The 16,855-nt window shown below is 41.2% G+C and overlaps 1 protein-coding gene and 1 non-coding gene across 2 annotated transcripts in view; one reads left to right on the forward strand and one right to left on the reverse strand.

The window, feature by feature from the left end:
• The window catches only part of MTCL1 (microtubule crosslinking factor 1), a 152,363-nt gene that overhangs the window by 11,414 nt on the left and 124,094 nt on the right, over positions 1-16,855 (reverse strand). Inside the window, exons 10-11 of the mRNA XM_036244612.1 lie at positions 7,156-7,410; positions 1,263-1,559 (exon numbers count right to left, since the gene is read on the reverse strand). Of these exons, the coding sequence (XP_036100505.1) occupies positions 1,263-1,559; positions 7,156-7,410 (552 nt within the window). The remainder of the gene's footprint in view (positions 1-1,262; positions 1,560-7,155; positions 7,411-16,855) is intronic.
• LOC118619517 lies at positions 14,478-14,584 on the forward strand. Its single transcript, XR_004957276.1, has one exon. It is a non-coding gene; the product is annotated as a U6 spliceosomal RNA (small nuclear RNA).

Below are 16,855 nucleotides of genomic sequence, written 5' to 3' on the forward strand. Positions count from 1 at the left end.
TCAAACAGGGTGGCATGTTGGTGATATCACAGCAACTGTGAAATCTATCGCTGAGTTAAGGGCACCTGACCTCAGCGACATGGGACTCAGTAAGTTCCCCACATTTCAACAACACTATTGACGTGAACCCTTCCCAGTCTATTAAATACTCAGGACAGGTTAAATGACAGGTACAGCAACGGTTTAATGGACTCACAGGTAATGATTACTAAAATCAATTTTTAAAACCCAGTTTTAAAAAGGGCTTAACCAGCCCTGGCCGGTTTGGCTCAGCGGTTAGAGCGTCGGCCTGCGGTCCTGAGAGACCCGGGTTCAGTTCCCGCTAAGGGCATGTACCTCGGTTGCAGTTTGTCCCTGGCCCTGGTCGGTTGTGCGGGTGGCAGCCACTCGATGTGTCCCTTTCGCATCGATGTTTCTCTCTCTCTCTCTGTTCCTCTCTCTCCCCCCACTCTACCTGAACAAAAAATGGAAAGAATGTCCTCGGGTGAGGATAAAAAAAAAATAAAATAAAATAAAAAGGGCTTAACCAGAAAAAGCTAACGCTGTGCTGTGAAAAGTTCAGCAAGAGCTTAGCTCATCTACTTGCCACCATGGTTGTGCGGGTGGCAGCCACTCGATGTGTCCCTTTCGCATCGATGTTTCTCTCTCTCTCTCTGTTCCTCTCTCTCCCCCCACTCTACCTGAACAAAAAATGGAAAGAATGTCCTCGGGTGAGGATAAAAAAAAAATAAAATAAAATAAAAAGGGCTTAACCAGAAAAAGCTAACGCTGTGCTGTGAAAAGTTCAGCAAGAGCTTAGCTCATCTACTTGCCACCATGTTTATGTGAGGTTTCTAAGTGCTGGACTGTGTTCTCTTGGTGCAGAATAAGGTATTGTTGTATGTCATTGTTTAGTGACATTTGCTACTTCCAAATGTCAGGTATTTTCTTTAAAACAGACTTCTTTTTCCATTATTCAAAAGTTTTCTAGAATCAGAAGAGTGCTATGATTTTAAGTAAAAATGAAACTCTAAACTCTCCAGAATGATGTTTCCTCCTGTGTTTCACCGGACATGCCCATCCGTGAGCCCTTCTGTTCACACAGGACAGAAACCTGAGCCAAGTGGCAGAGTAAACCTGACTGCAGCGCCCACTGGGCGTCCGGGGCGGGGCTACCTGCACTGCCAGTGTTTCATCTCTACTTAAGCCCTGGAGTCAGACTGCAACGCAGCAGGATTTCCCAACAACCCCTTGGTTAATTGGATCTGAAAACCCAGGCCAACCTCAGGGAGGAGGTTCCTGAACTCCCTCTGGGGCCTGTGGGCCGGAGGCTCCTCTGGGTCGTCCTCCAGAGACAGTGCGTCCAGGTAGAGGTTCTCCCGGGCTGAGCACCTGTCTGACTCCTTCAGCTTGGACAGTGGCCGGTCTTCGAAAGGGGTCGAGTCCGAGTCCTTGCAGGGCCACATCCCCACGGGTCCTGGCATGCGGGGGCTTCCCGGGGGAGCAAAGGCGCGGATGTTGCCTTCTTTTTGATCACAGTGGAAATTTCCACCTCTCTGGGGACTGTTTTCTTTCTGCAACTTAAGGTTTTAAAAATAAAAAACAATTAGCTTCACTTTTCTGTTGGTTGCTCTCCTAAGACCATGGTCTCCCCACAATTTGAGCCCATCTGTAATTCCACAGCTCATATATCTCAAAGACTATGAGAAGTAAATGCTCTTAAAGTTCTGGCCTTGATTTTAAAATGTAACAAACCATTACAAATGCTTTTAAAAAAATCACAATTTTGTTGGGACTAAAAATCTGCATTAAACACATATATGCCAACTCCTTCTGACAAGAATCTATGTTATTGTATACAACTTTGAGTACTGTGCTCACAGAAAACTATACATTTATTATTTTTTAAAATCTAACATTAAATGGCATATTTAGAACTCTTTTTTATTAATTACTTTCAGAACTTAAGGTACACTCCATGGAAAACCATCAGTGACAGCAAACTTCTGAGGGTGAATATGATTTTCCTAACTAGCCGAGGTTCCTAATAATAACAAAGCATTATTTCCAAATCATGGGGACTGGTCCCATAACCCGAGTGATCAAACTGTTATAACCACTGGATGTCAAAACAGCTCATACTTTGCTTGAGAGAATTGAAACTTAGCTATAAAGGTAATTAAGATCTGGTATGACCGAAAACAAGCAAGCAATGACAGATACTTTTGAGTCATACCTTTTTTTCCTGGTGTGGAAAGCTCAAGTAGCAGTTGTGGGGAAACACAGGGGCCACTTGGAGTTAGGAAGACCTGAGTTGAAACCATTGTTTCATGGCTCTCTGGTTTGCTACCAGGTACAAGGTCCTTAACTCTTCTCAGTTCAGTCTCCTCCTCTATTAATAGGGATAGTAAACCTCCCTCCTCCGTCCAGGGAGGCCTCCCTGGTGAGCCCATTGTGAAGCTCATTATTTCTCTGGGAAGTCACCCAGACTTCTCTCAGGCCAGCCCCTGGGGCTGGGGTGCAGTGACAATCACATTGCCTATTTATAGCACAAGAACCAAGTGGAGGACCTCCAGGAAGGGTGCCAAGGTGAAGCACAGGGACAGTCAGAGAAATGCACGTATACATGTTCTCACTCCTCTCTTCAGAGAAGTCCCAGGAGAAGCTGCAGAAGCCCCAATGGATGGTTTCCATTCTCCTTGCCTGAGCTTGCCTCCCTGCCTGCCTGCCTGCCTCCTGCCCTCCCTCCTTGCCTGCCTCCCTCCCTGCCTGCCTCCCTCCCTGCCTGCCTGCCTCCCTCCCTCCCTGCCTGCCTCCCTCCCTGCCTGCCTCCCTGTCTGCCTCCCTGCCTGCCTGCCTGCCTCCCTGCCTGCCTGCCTCCCTCCCTGCCTGCCTGCCTGCCTGCCTCCCTGCCTGCCTCCCTGCCTGCCTGCCTGCCTCCCTGCCTGCCTGCCTCCCTGCCTGCCTGCCTCCCTGCCTGCCTGCCTCCCTGCCTGCCTGCCTCCCTGCCTGCCTCCCTCCCTGCCTGCCTCCCTCCCTGCCTGCCTGCCTCCCTCCCTGCCTGCCTCCCTCCCTGCCTGCCTCCCTGCCTGCCTCCCTCCCTGCCTGCCTGCCTGCCTGCCTCCCTCCCTGCCTGCCTGCCTCCCTGCCTGCCTGCCTCCCTGCCTGCCTCCCTGCCTGCCTGCCTCCCTGCCTGCCTCCCTCCCTGCCTGCCTCCCTCCCTGCCTGCCTGCCTCCCTCCCTGCCTGCCTCCCTCCCTGCCTGCCTCCCTCCCTGCCTGCCTGCCTGCCTGCCTCCCTGCCTGCCTGCCTCCCTGCCTGCCTGCCTCCCTGCCTCCCTGCCTCCCACCCTGCCTCCCTCCCCACCTCCCTGCCCAAACATGCACAGAAAGCACAGCTGAGAACTGAGAATATTTCCATCTGCATATCCTTAATAGGGTCTTTATTGAAAGACATACTCAGCACTCTACATATTGGCTGCTCTTTTGAATAAATAATTATTTGAATGACTAAAACGACATTTGGATTTGTGCTGAAGGGGTGGCAGAAGACAGACTTTCAATCCCTAAGTGCTGGGACAGTGTCAAGAAGTTCTAAAACTCCCTTAGAATCACATTATTTTTTTTTAAAGAAAGCATCTTTCATAAACTCAACCTTTGTGCCCCGATTTCAGCCTTCATCCACAAATTGGCCATAAGTGTGGCCTGCGTATCATCAAAAACAAAACCATGTGAAATTATGGGCATAAAGGACTTTTGCTTATTTTGAGTAATTTCTCAGGTGGTGGAACCAAAGTCTCCTAGTAGTATCTTCATTTTATGAGAAAGAGGAAGATTCAAGCAGCCCGAATTCCAATGTCAGAGCTCGAGGCAGGACCACAGTTGTATTAGGAACAAACACAGCACTTTGGGTTTCAGCTCTGCAGCCTGTCTCTACCTCTGCTCCCCATGACAAAGCTCTGCACACTTCTCCCAAAGATGCTAAATGCTTTCTTTAATCAAAAAATAAAAAGGAAAGCTTTCTATTATGTTTATCCAATGCATGTCAGCACAATTTAGTTTCAACACATGATCATCTCCAAGCTATTTGGGGCAAGGAATTAAAATACAAGAATCACTTTGAAGCTGTAAATGTGCACTAGGGGTGTGTGTGAAGAGGGGGAAGAATGACTAAAGAGGAGAACTATGAACAAGCAGGTTCTAACTCAGTAAAGTGGAATTTCAAAAATAAGCCCTGCAGCCAGGAGCAAGGAGCATTCAAGCTGGTGTTCGGTTTCCTAAAAATGAACTGGAGTGGTTTTAGCTGGAGGTATCTGCGCTAAGATGCCTCTGGGGTGTTGTAATAGAATAATGGGTCCTTAAAAGGATAGGGTTTCCTAGGAGAGTCATTTCAAATCTGGCATCTGCAATTACTGTACTTAGAATGCTGCAGCTGAACAACTTGTAATGCAAATAGAAAATTTTGAAGATTTGCATTTCAAATAATACAGGGAACAATCATCCCTTAAGAGTGTCACCTTATCTGAACTGGACAAATGAAAAAAAGGTCACTTTGTGAAAAGGTTTTAGAAGAATGACCTTTCCTGTTGTAGAGGCGACTGATTTAAGGAAGTTACTAGGAGGAGAACAAACTTCCCTTAGCTCTTTAGAGCCGCAAGCCCTATTATTAGCACATTAATCGGGAACTTAATAATTCTAAGGAGAAACGCAGGGTGACCCCATAAAAGTTAACCATCACGCAATCAAATTTGGATTGAGAAGACAGGAGATGTGATAAGATAGATGATATGTGTTATATGACCTTACCCACACTCTCACAGTCATTCACCATGTAAAATGCCTCAAGTGGCACAGAAATTATGTAGGAATTCAATGACACCAGACAAGTATGAAGCATATGTTCTGAAAGTGGAAAATGGATTTAGTGTTACTTCTTTTACCATCTGTATTAGGTTATCCTAGTCAAGGTTATATGGCTCACCAAGTAGTCAAATATCAAGAGCATACACTATGAAGAACGTTTCTTCTTGTTTAACTATGGAATGTGTAACTAAAAGTTAAATGAGTGAGCATACAGTTACTGATAAACAAAATCTATACACACACATACACACTTCAGCCAATTTCCTCTTTCATAGGGAATGCCTATAAATGCTTTACCTAATTTTCAGGATTGGGCACTGAGATTTATAAAATCTTCTTTTAAAATCTCTGGGGGAAAAGGACAGATTTATTTTTGAAAGCTACAATTGCATATATGAAGCATCATTCACTGGCAACAAACCCTCTTCTAAAAACAGCAGTGAAGTCATTGTACAAAGCCTGTGGGATCCACCACACACAGATTTCAGGAACAGATGAATGCCCGGAAAACCATTATGCTCAAAGATGTCAACCTCGCAGACTGAACTTCTGGGATTGTCAGTTTGGTAGAACTGTTGCAATACTGACAATATGGACACGGGGTTTGTTCTTGTCCTCTTTTCTCTTTCCAAAATATAGTCTAAAAATAAGGCAAATGCTCATCCCTCAGTCATTAACTATTTAAAAGCTGAATATCATCAAATGTCTTGCCAATTTTTCCTTTATTAGAAATTCCTCATTCCCAAAAGTAAAATATACCCCTAAAAGACTTGCTTAACTTATATCCAAGGTGTGACTTCCAAAACAAAGCCATACAAGGCCAATAAGCTCACAGCAAACAGGCAAAGGGGACCCAGAATGGCAGGGATCGTGATGGCCTTGCTGGGGTACAGGAGGGACAGACAAAGTGAGAGATCCTGGAGGGAAGGCCAAGAGGGAACTTCCCTGGTAACAGGGTGCGTAGAGTTACTGTGACACTGATTAGCTCCAGTTGGATATCGTAAATCTGTGACCATTCTTAGGAACACATGCCACTTTGTTCCTACAATTTCCACTGAGCAACTGATCCACTCAGTAGAGCACAAGCACATAGGCGATTTAATACACAAGATGCTCTTCAAGTGCTGGCATTTCTAGGCCGAACAGGAAGTGGCCAACTTTCCTTTGACAGAATTTTGAAATGAGCCACATCAAATATCAATACAGTGACTCAGTTGTGTGAGTGATCCAGCCTAGGAGGGCCTTCAGCTCCTTTCTATCTGCAGTGCACTTCCTTCTTCTCAAAGCTTTCTGAGCCAAAGGCTCCAGTTCTTTTTCAGTTCTTCTCCCCCCCTCACCTCCCAACAGTATGCAGAAACTAACCTTTGCTACGGAACCTGCATAATACAGGTATCACATGTCTAGGGATAATGGAGCACATTTTTTTAAAGTCTCCCACATAAATGCAGGCAGTATGGGTATTTGTAATAGAATAATGAGGTTATTGTTCCTGAACTCCTTTTCTTATTGATTAATACATTTCTTTGAGGCCTTATGAATTTATAAGTGTGACAAGCAGAAGTAAAATGTATGCTATGTAAAAATTCGGTCAGAGAGGAATTACAAACCTTCATCAATTTATTGTAAAAATGTAATCTGTGCACGACTCAGGCACAACTACAACTACGCAAACTGTCCTAAGTCTGATGCATCACAGAGAAAAATGAGCTGGACAGTAGAAAAACAACTCCCTCTTCTCCCGTGAATTTGTCTGAGTTTCTGAATCATTTGTTTAGCTGAAGATGATGAGCTCCCAGCTACCTCCCCTGACTATGGTCCTATCTAATTACAGCTCAGTAATATCCACAGCAGGTGCAAACAGCCTGACTTCCAATTTAATTCAGCAATTTCTTTACTAATGGACAATAATTCCATTTAAGCTGGAGCAGTCACTGTGACCACATCTTTAGTGAGAAACTTAGAAAGTTAATTTTCTTTTTGGCAGTAATCACTTTATAAGACCTGAAATAACCTCATCTTTCAAGTTTAGTCTTAAAATTCCTTTAACACGTTACCTCCCACCTCAGCGCATACATGCGCACACACACGGAACTTAATATAGACTTTGCAATGAAAAGGATCTGCGTGATGGAAGGGCTGAACCCAGGTTTCCAATACTAAAAATTATTTTTCTTTTCTTCCTCTTCCTCTGGAAGCCCATGAAACATCCTGATGGAGCAACCTGACTGTTTTTCCCTCTACATGCTCTGATTTCCAAGTCAATTTAGCTGTCTCCACTCTCTTCCCTGCTCTCTGGTGTCTGGGAGCTTTCTTACCTGTTCTATTTTCCATAAGAGTTCCTTCTTTTGCCACTCCCACTCCTGCCGTTCTCTGTCCAGGCGGTCGAGAAGTTCCACCTTCTCCCGGTTCCAGTTCTTCTCACTGTGATGGATCTGCCAGCGCAGGTCCATGACCAGGCCATGACTGTCAGCAAGGAGCTTCTTGTGTGTCTCCCTTTCCTTTTTGAATGACCCTCTGCCATCAGTGGTGGAGCCTGGTTCGCCCAAGTTTTTCTCAGTCTTCTCTTCCAGCTGTCAAGGAGAAAAAAAACTTAGGAACTTAGTCCCTGCCAAGTCTCACATCAGTAGGTGAAGAAAATCTCAGAACATTAATGTATTATGCCTGGAAACATGTTTAAACCAAGATTTGACCAATTCCATGAAAGAAACCATTTTCATTTTTAAAGTACAAATTACAAACATTTGACACAGAGTCACAGAATGTCAATGTTCTCATAGTTTGCTTCTCAGCTCTACTTGCCACTGAGTCACCACCATCTCTTGCCTGACCTTCTGTAAAGCTCCTTGAGGACAGATACATGTCTGTTCCTATCTTCTTAGACCTTATATGGAACCGAGTGATGGGGCAGTGATGGAACCTAGGCATCTACAATATATTATTTGTCAAACACCCAGGAGGCTAAATAGCAAAAACAAAAAAAAACAAGAAAAAATACTCCCATCTGGACATATCATATCCAAATTTCTAAAAACTACAGAGGAAGCCTTTGAGGCAGAGAAAAAAGATACACATATATTCACATACACACAGAGGCACATAGTTATGAATGACAACAGACCTCTCCTCAGAAACTATATAAGTCAGAGGACAATAGAGAGACCTCTTTAAAAAACTGGAGGGGGAAAATAGCAACAATATCTTTCAAAAAAATTTCAAAAAAAAGGAAAAAACATTCCAAAATGGCAGTGAATGGAAGCTACACACACTGTCTCCCAGGACTAAACTGGAATTACATCTAAAATAAAGACAAATCGACAGGAAAAAGCAACAGAAAAGCAGCTTGTGAGGATCATATAACCAGGGCCACTGACTTGAACCTGGTAGGATTGTGGAGGTGTGAGAGGGGGGCTGGGAGCACATAGACAGCAGTGGCCTTAGCTGTGAGCAGTGCCTTCAGGTTAAACTCCCAAGTGGCTTCACAGCGCAGAGCCTGGACAGACACTAAAATAGCCACAGCCACTCACCCTGGGCTCTGGCAGAGGGAGGGTGGACTGACTGGAACTGTGTGGAGACACTTGGGACATGGAGGGGGCTCAGAACTTGTGCAGAGTTGCAGCCACACAGGACGGTGGCCATCTTACTCCTTCCCAGGGCTCTGGCGAGAGATGGTAGCCCCTCCCTCAAAGAGTCATCCCCACCCAGGTGGGCCATTGAAATGCAAATTGAGGCTCACTAACAATCAGCATCTGCTCCACCCCCAGGAAATCCCCTTACGTTGAGCACCTGAGAGAGTTTTTCATTCAACAGAGAACCCAAGGCTCTTCAAGTCACCACTACTAATAGCCTCCAGGCAAAAAGCTAAAGGATAACTGTACCACTCCTGGGCTAGCACTCTAACCAGGAAGGTAAGACTTGAAAGTGGTGTTTAATGTGGGTGCTCCCTCACTCATCCAAACCCAGGAGAGGGAGCCACAAATGGCAGAACACCAACACCCACAGGGAAAACTTGGCAGACTACAAAGCCCACTGTGAGAGCCAAAATGGTGAAACACAGAAACAGAAGCCAAATGAAAGAGCAAGAGACCTCTACCGAAGAAGAGATAAATGTGGAGCAGTTAAGAAAGTTAACAGAGCTAGAATTCAGAGCCATGATCTTGAGGAAGCTTAACAACATGAGCAAGGACATAGAAATATTGAAAATCAAACAATTGGAAATTAAAAACCACCAAGAAGAGATCAAGAATGACATATCAGAAATAAAGTAAACATTGGAAGGTCTAAACAGCAGAGCAGAGGAAGCTGAGGACTGGATCAGTGAATTAGAAGACAGAGTGAAAAAAATCAACCAATCAGAAAACCAAAAGGAAAACAACAATTAAAAAACAGGAAGACAGCTTAAGAGAACTGTGGGACAACTGGAAACGTAAAAATATTCGCATCATAGGAGTCTCCAAAGAATAAGAAAATGAGCAAGGGTTAGAGAATATATTCAAAGAAATAGTGACAGAAAATTTCCCTAATTTGGTGAAGGAAGAAGGCATTCAAGTTCAGGAAGCACAGAGAGCCCCAGGTAAAAAGAACCCAAACAGGCCCACACCAAGACACATAGTAATTAAAATGACAAAAATTAAAGACAAAGAGAATCCTAAAAGCAGCAAGAGATAAGCAACAGGTTATCTACAAAGGAACCCCATAAGTCTCTCAGCTGACTTCTCACAAGAATCACTACAGGCCAGAAGGGAATGGCATGAAGTAATCAAGGTCATGAAAAACAAGGATCTAAATCCAAGACTACTCTACTCAGCAAGGCTGTCATTCAAAATAGAAGGTCAAATAAAGAGCTTCCCACACAAAAAAAGGCTAAGGGAATCAGCACCAAACCAGCACTATAAGAAATGTTAAAATGACTGCTGTAATTAGTAGAAGAAATAGGAAGAAAACTATAACCAAACTAAATAAAAATAGCAATAAATAAGTACATATCAGTAATCACCTTAAATGTAAATTGACTGAATGCTCCAATAAAAAGACACAGAGTAGCTGATTGGATAAGAAAGCATGACTCATCTATATGTTGTTTACAAGAGACCCACCTCACAACAAAAGACTCACAGAGGTTGTAAGTGAAGAGTTGGAAAAAAATCTTCCAAGCAAATGAAAAGAAAAAAATAAAGCTGGGGTAGCAATACTCATATCTGATAAAATAAATTTCAAAATGAAGGCCATAACTAGAGACAAAGAAGGCTACTACATAATATTGAAAGGATCTATCCAACAGGAAGATATAACCTTAATAAACATATATGTACCCAATATAGGAGCACCAAAATATATTTAAAATCTTCTGGAGGACTTCAAAGGAGAAATCAATAGTAATACAATCATAGCAGGGGACTTCAACATCCCCTGACAACAATGGATATTAGCAAGGAAACAGAAATGCTAAATGAAGCACTAGACCAAATGGATTTAATAGATATCTACATAGAATTATACCCCAAAAAAACAGAATTGGCATTCTTCTCAAGTGCACATGGGACATTCTCAAAGACAGACCACATGTTAGGAAACAAACTAAACCTCTACAAGTTCAAGAAGATTGAAATCATACCAAGCATCTTCTCAGGTCACAATGGCATGAAACTAGAAAACAATTGCAACAAGAACATGCAAAGATATTGGAACACATAAGGCTAAATAGCATGTTATTAAACAATAAATGGGCACTAAAGAGATTAAGACAGAAATGAAAAACTTCCTGGAAAACAATGAACATGAACACATGACAACACAAAATCAATGGGATGCAGCAAAAGCAGTTCTGACAGGAAAGTTCATAGCACTACAGGCCTACCTCAAGAAACAAGAAAAATTTCTAATAGACTATCTAACCTCACAACATAAAGACTTAGAAAGCAAACAAAAAGAAAACCCCAGAGCAAGTAGAAGGAAGGAACTAGTAAAGATCAGAGCAGAAATAAATGATATAGAGACCAAAAAAAACAATTCAAAGGATCAATGAAACAAAGAGCTGTTTTTTCGAAATGATAAACAAGATTGATGGACCCTTAGCTAGACTCACCAAGAAACAAAGAGAGAGAACCCAAATACATAAAATCAGAAATGAAAGACGAGAGATAACAACTGACACCACAAAAATACAAAAGATCGTTAACAACTACTATGAACAATTATACGGCAACAAATTCGAAAATCTAAGTGAAATGGACAAATTTCTAGAAACACATAGTCTCCCAAAACTGGACCTGGAAGTGATAGAAAACTTGAACAGACCAATGAAGGAAATTGAAGATGTAATCAAGACGCACCCAGCAAACAAAAGCCCAGGCCCGGATGGTTTCATGGGGGAGTTTTACCAAACATTCAAAAAAGAACTAATATCCATTCTCCTCAAACTATTTCAAAAAATTCAAGAAGAAGGAAGACTTCCAAACTCCTTTTATGAGGCCAGAATAATTCTAATTCCAAAACCAGAAAAGGACACTACAAAGAAAGAAAACTACAGGCCAATATCCCTGATGAACATAGATGCCAAAATCCTGAACAAAATACTAGCAAATTGGATCCAGTAATACATCAAAAATATTATTCACCATGACCAAGTGGGATTCATCCCAGGGATGCAAGCCTGGTACAACATTCGCAAATAAATAAATGTGATATACCACATAAATAAAATGAAGAATAAAAACCACATGATCATATCAATAGATGCTGAAAAAGTATGCGTCAAAATCCAGCATCCATTTCTGATAAAAACACTCACTATCTGGGAATAGAGGGATCAAATCGTGACGTAATAAAGGCCATATATAAAAGACGTACAGGCAACATCATACTCAATGGGCAGAAACTAAAAGCAGTTCCCTTAAGAACAGGAACAAGACAGGAATGCCTACTTTCACCACTCTTATTTAACATGGTACTGGAAGTCTTAGCCACAGCAACCAGATAGGAAGAAAAATAAAAGGGATCCAAATTGGAAAGGAGAAAGTGAAACTGTCATTATTTTCAGATCACATGATATTATACATAGAAAACCCTAAAGACTTCATCAAAAATCTACTAGACTTAATAAATGAATTTGGCAAAGTAGCAGGATACAAAATTAATGTCAAAAAATCGATGGCATTCTTATACACCCATGATGAATTCACAGAAAGAGAAACTGAAAAAACAATCCCATTTACCATTGCGGAAAAAAATTAAGATACCTAGGAATAAACTTAACCAAAGAAGTAAAAAATCTATTTGTAGAAAACTACAGGTCATTGAAAAAAGAAATAGAGGGAGATATAAAAAAGTGGAAGCACATACCTTGTTCATGGATTGGAAGAATTAACATCATTAAAATGTCCATACTACCCAAAGCAATCTATAGATTCAATGCAATCCCCATCAAAATACCAATGACATACTTCACAAAACTAGAACAAATACTTCAAAAGTTCATATGGAACCAAAAAAGACCTCAAATAGCCACAGCAATCTTGAAAAAGAAGGACAAGGTAGGTGGAATCATAATACCAGATATCAGGTTACATTACAAAGCTCCTGTAATCAAAAGAGCCTGGTACTGGCACAAGGACAGGCATATAGATCAGTGGAACAGAATAGAGAACCCAGAAATAGACCCAAGACAATGCTCAATTAATATTTGACAAAGGAGGCAAGAGCATACAGTGGAGTAAAGACAGCCTCTTTAATAAATGGTGTTGGAAAAATTGGACAGCTACAAGGAAAAAAATAAAACTACACCATCAACTTACACCATACATGAGAATAAACTCAAAATGGATAAAAGACTTAAATGTGACCTGTGAATCCATAAAAATCCTAGAAGAAAATGTGGGCAACAAAATTTCGGACATCATACACAACAGAATTTTCAATGATACATTACCTAAGGCAACAGAAACAAAGGAAAAAACGAAAACATGGGACTACATCAAACTAAAAAGCTTCTGCACAGCAGAAGAAACAACCATCAAAATGGAAAGGCAACTCACTGTATGGGAGAACAAAATTGGCAATGATACATCAGATAAGGGGTTAATTTCCAAAATATATAGAGTCCTCATACAACTCAACAAAAGGAAGACAAAGAGCCCTGGCCGGTTTGGCTCAGCGGTTAGAGCGTCGGCCTGCGGTCCTGAGAGACCCGGGTTCAGTTCCCGCTAAGGGCACGTACCTTGGTTGCAGTTTGTCCCCGGCCCTGGTCGGTTGTGCGGGTGGCAGCCACTCGATGTGTTCCTTTCACATCGATGTTTCTCTCTCTCTGTTCCTCTGTCTCCCTCCCACTCTACCTGAACAAAAAATGGAAAAATATCCTCGGGTGAGGATTAAAAAAAAATAATAAAAAAAAAAGACAAAGAAACCAATTAGAAAATGGGCAGAGGAACTCAATAGACACCTCTCCAAACAGTACATACAAATAGCCAAGAGACATATGAAAAAATGCTCAACATCACTAATCATCAGAGAGATGCAAATTAAGACAACAATGAGGTATCACCTCACACCTGTCAGAATGGCCGCCATCAACCAATTATCAAACAACAAGTGTTGGTGAGGTTGTGGAGAAAAGGGGACTCTAGTACACTGCTGGTGGGAATGCAGGCTGGTGCAGCCACTATGGAAAAGAATATGTTGTTACCTCAAAAAATTAAAAATTGAACTTCCATTTGACCCAGTATCCCACTTCTAGGAATATACCCTAAGAAGCCTGAAACACCAATCAGAAAATATATATGTACCCCCACGTTTGTAGCAGCACTATTCACAATAACTAAGATCTGGAAACAGGCCAAGTGTCCATCAGTAGACAAATGGATAAAAAAGCAGTGGTACATATACATAATGGAGTACTATGCAGCTGTAAGAAAGGAAGATCTCTTATCCTTTGAGATGACATGAAGGGACCTGGAAAGTATTATCCTAAGAGAAACAAGCAAAGAAGAGAAAGACAAATATCACATGATCTCACTTATTTGTGGAATATAATGAACATAACAGTCTGAGGAATAGGGTAAACCAGAGCAATGGAAGTAGGGCACCTACTGACAACCCTCAGAAGAGGGGGTGGTGGGGGGAGGGAAGAGATAAACCACAGAACTTATATGCATGTACACATAACCAATGGACATGGACAACAAAGTCAGGGATGTGGTGGGGGGATGGGGAGGAGGGTGTCAATGGAGTAAAAAAGGAGAAACATCTGTAACAAAAATAACATTAAAAAAAGAAAAAGAAAAAAAGAAAAAACATTTTTCAACAAATAAAAATTGAAGGAAAATAACATCTGTTGCCAGTCGACCTGCACTTCAAGAACTGATAGGGAAACTTTTTAGGCAGAAAAAATATGATACCAACAGATATTGTTCTACAAAGAAAAATGAAGAACACTGTAAATGGTATAAATAGAAATATACCCCCCCCCATTTTTAACTGCTTTAAAAATTACTGAGTGTCCAAAGCACAAATAGTTGCAACTTGTTTTGTGTTTCTAGAACATGCAGAAGTAAATCATGACAACAGTACAGAGGGCAGGAGGAAGGAACTGAGAGTATAGTGTTGTTAGAGAACGTAATAAATTTTAGTTAACAATTAGTGAATAGTGCTCGCTTCGGCAGCACATATACTAAAATTGGAACGATACAGAGAAGATTAGCATGGCCCCTGCGCAAGGATGACACGCAAATTCGTGAAGCGTTCCATATTTTTAGACACTACGAAGAAAGAAAACTACAGGCCAATATCCCTGATGAACATAGACGTCAAAATCCTGAACAAAATACTAGCAAATCGGATCCAGAAATACATCAAAAAAATTATTCACCATGACCAAGTGGGATTCATTCCAGGGATGCAAGGCTGGTACAATATTCGCAAATCAATAAACGTGATACACCACATAAACAAAATGAAGAATAAAAACCACATGATCATATCAATAGATGCTGAAAAAGCATTCGACAAAATCCAGCATCCATTTCTGATAAAAACGCTCAGCAATGTAGGAATAGAGGGATCATATCTCGACATAATAAAGGCCATATATGAAAGACCTACAGCCAACATCGTACTCAATGGACAGAAACTAAAAACATTTCCATTAAGAACAGGAACAAGACAGGGATGTCCACTTTCGCCACTCTTATTTAACATTGTACTGGAAGTCTTAGCCACAGCAATCAGACATGAAGAAAAAATAAAAGGGATCCAAATTGGAAAGGAGGAAGTGAAACTGTCATTATTTGCAGATGACATGATATTGTACATAGAAAACCCTAAAGACTCCATCAAAAATCTATTAGACTTAATAATTGAATTTGGCAAAGTAGCAGGATACAAAATTAACGTCAAGAAATCGACGGCATTCTTGTACATCAATGATGAACTCACAGAAAGAGAAACTGAAAAAACAATCCCATTTACCATCGTGCCAAAAAAAATTACGATACCTAGGAATAAACTTAACCAAAGAAGTAAAAGACCTATTTGCAGAAAACTACAGGTCATTGAAAAAAGAAATAGAGGAAGATATAAAAAAGTGGAAGCACATACCCTGTTCATGGATTGGAAGAATTAACAAAATTAAAATGTCCATACTACCCAAAGCAATCTATAGATTCAACGCAATCCCCATCAAAATACCAACGACATATTTCATAGAACTAGAACAAATACTTCAAAAATTCATATGGAACCAAAAAAGACCCCGAATAGCCACAGCAATCTTGAAAAAGAAGAACAAAGTTGGAGGGATCACAATACCAGATATCAGGTTATACTACAAAGCGACTGTAACCAAAACAGCCTGGTACTGGCACAAGAACAGGCATATAGACCAGTGGAACAGAACTGAAAACCCAGAAATGGACCCAAGGCAATACGCTCAATTAATATTTGACAAAGGTGGCAAGAACATACAGTGGAGTAAAGACAGCCTCTTTAATAAATGGTGTTGGGAAAATTGGACAGCTACATGCAAAAAAATGAAACTAGACCATCAACTTACACCATACACAAAAATAAACTCGAAATGGATAAAAGACTTAAATGTGACCCGTGAATCCATAAAAATTCTAGAAGAAAATGTAGGCAACAAAATTTCGGACATCATACGGAGCAGAATTTTCACTGATACATCACCTAAGGCAACAGAAATAAAGGAGAAAATGAACACATGGGACTACATCAAACTCAAAAGCTTCTGCACAGCAAAAGAAACAATCATCAAAATGGAAAGGCAACCCACTGTATGGGAGAACATCATTGCCAATGATGTATCAGATAAGGGGTTAATTTCCAGTATATACAGAGTGCTCATACAACTCCACAAAAGGAAGACAAAGAACCCAATTAAAAAATGGGCAGAGGAGCTGAATAGACACCTCTCCAAACAGGACATACAAATGGCCAAGAGACATATGAAGAAATGCTCAACATCACTAATCATCAGAGAGATGCAAATTAAAACAACTATGAGGTATCACCTCACACCTGTCAGAATGGCCGCCATCAACAAATCATCAAACAACAAGTGTTGGCGAGGGTGTGGAGAAAAGGGGACTCTAATACACTGCTGGTGGGAATGCAGACTGGTGCAGCCGCTATGGAAAACAATATGGTGCTACCTCAAAAAATTAAAAATTGAACTTCCATTCGACCCAGTGATCCCACTGCTGGGAATATACCCTAAGAAGCCTGAAACACCAATCAGGAAGAATATATGTACCCCCATGTTCATAGCAGCACTATTTACAATAGCTAAGATCTGGAAACAGCCCAAGTGTCCACCAGTAGACGAATGGATCAAAAAGCTGTGGTACATATACACAATGGAATACTATGCAGCGGTAAGAAAGAAAGATCTCTTATCCTTTGAGACGACATGGAGGGACCTGGAAAGTATTATCCTAAGTGAAAGAAGCCAAGCAGAAAAAGACAAATACCACATGATCTCACTTATATACGGAATATAATGAACAT

This window comes from Molossus molossus, unplaced genomic scaffold, assembly GCF_014108415.1.
Source record: "Molossus molossus isolate mMolMol1 unplaced genomic scaffold, mMolMol1.p scaffold_m16_p_6, whole genome shotgun sequence".
In the NCBI taxonomy this organism is placed as follows: Eukaryota; Metazoa; Chordata; class Mammalia; order Chiroptera; family Molossidae; genus Molossus; species Molossus molossus.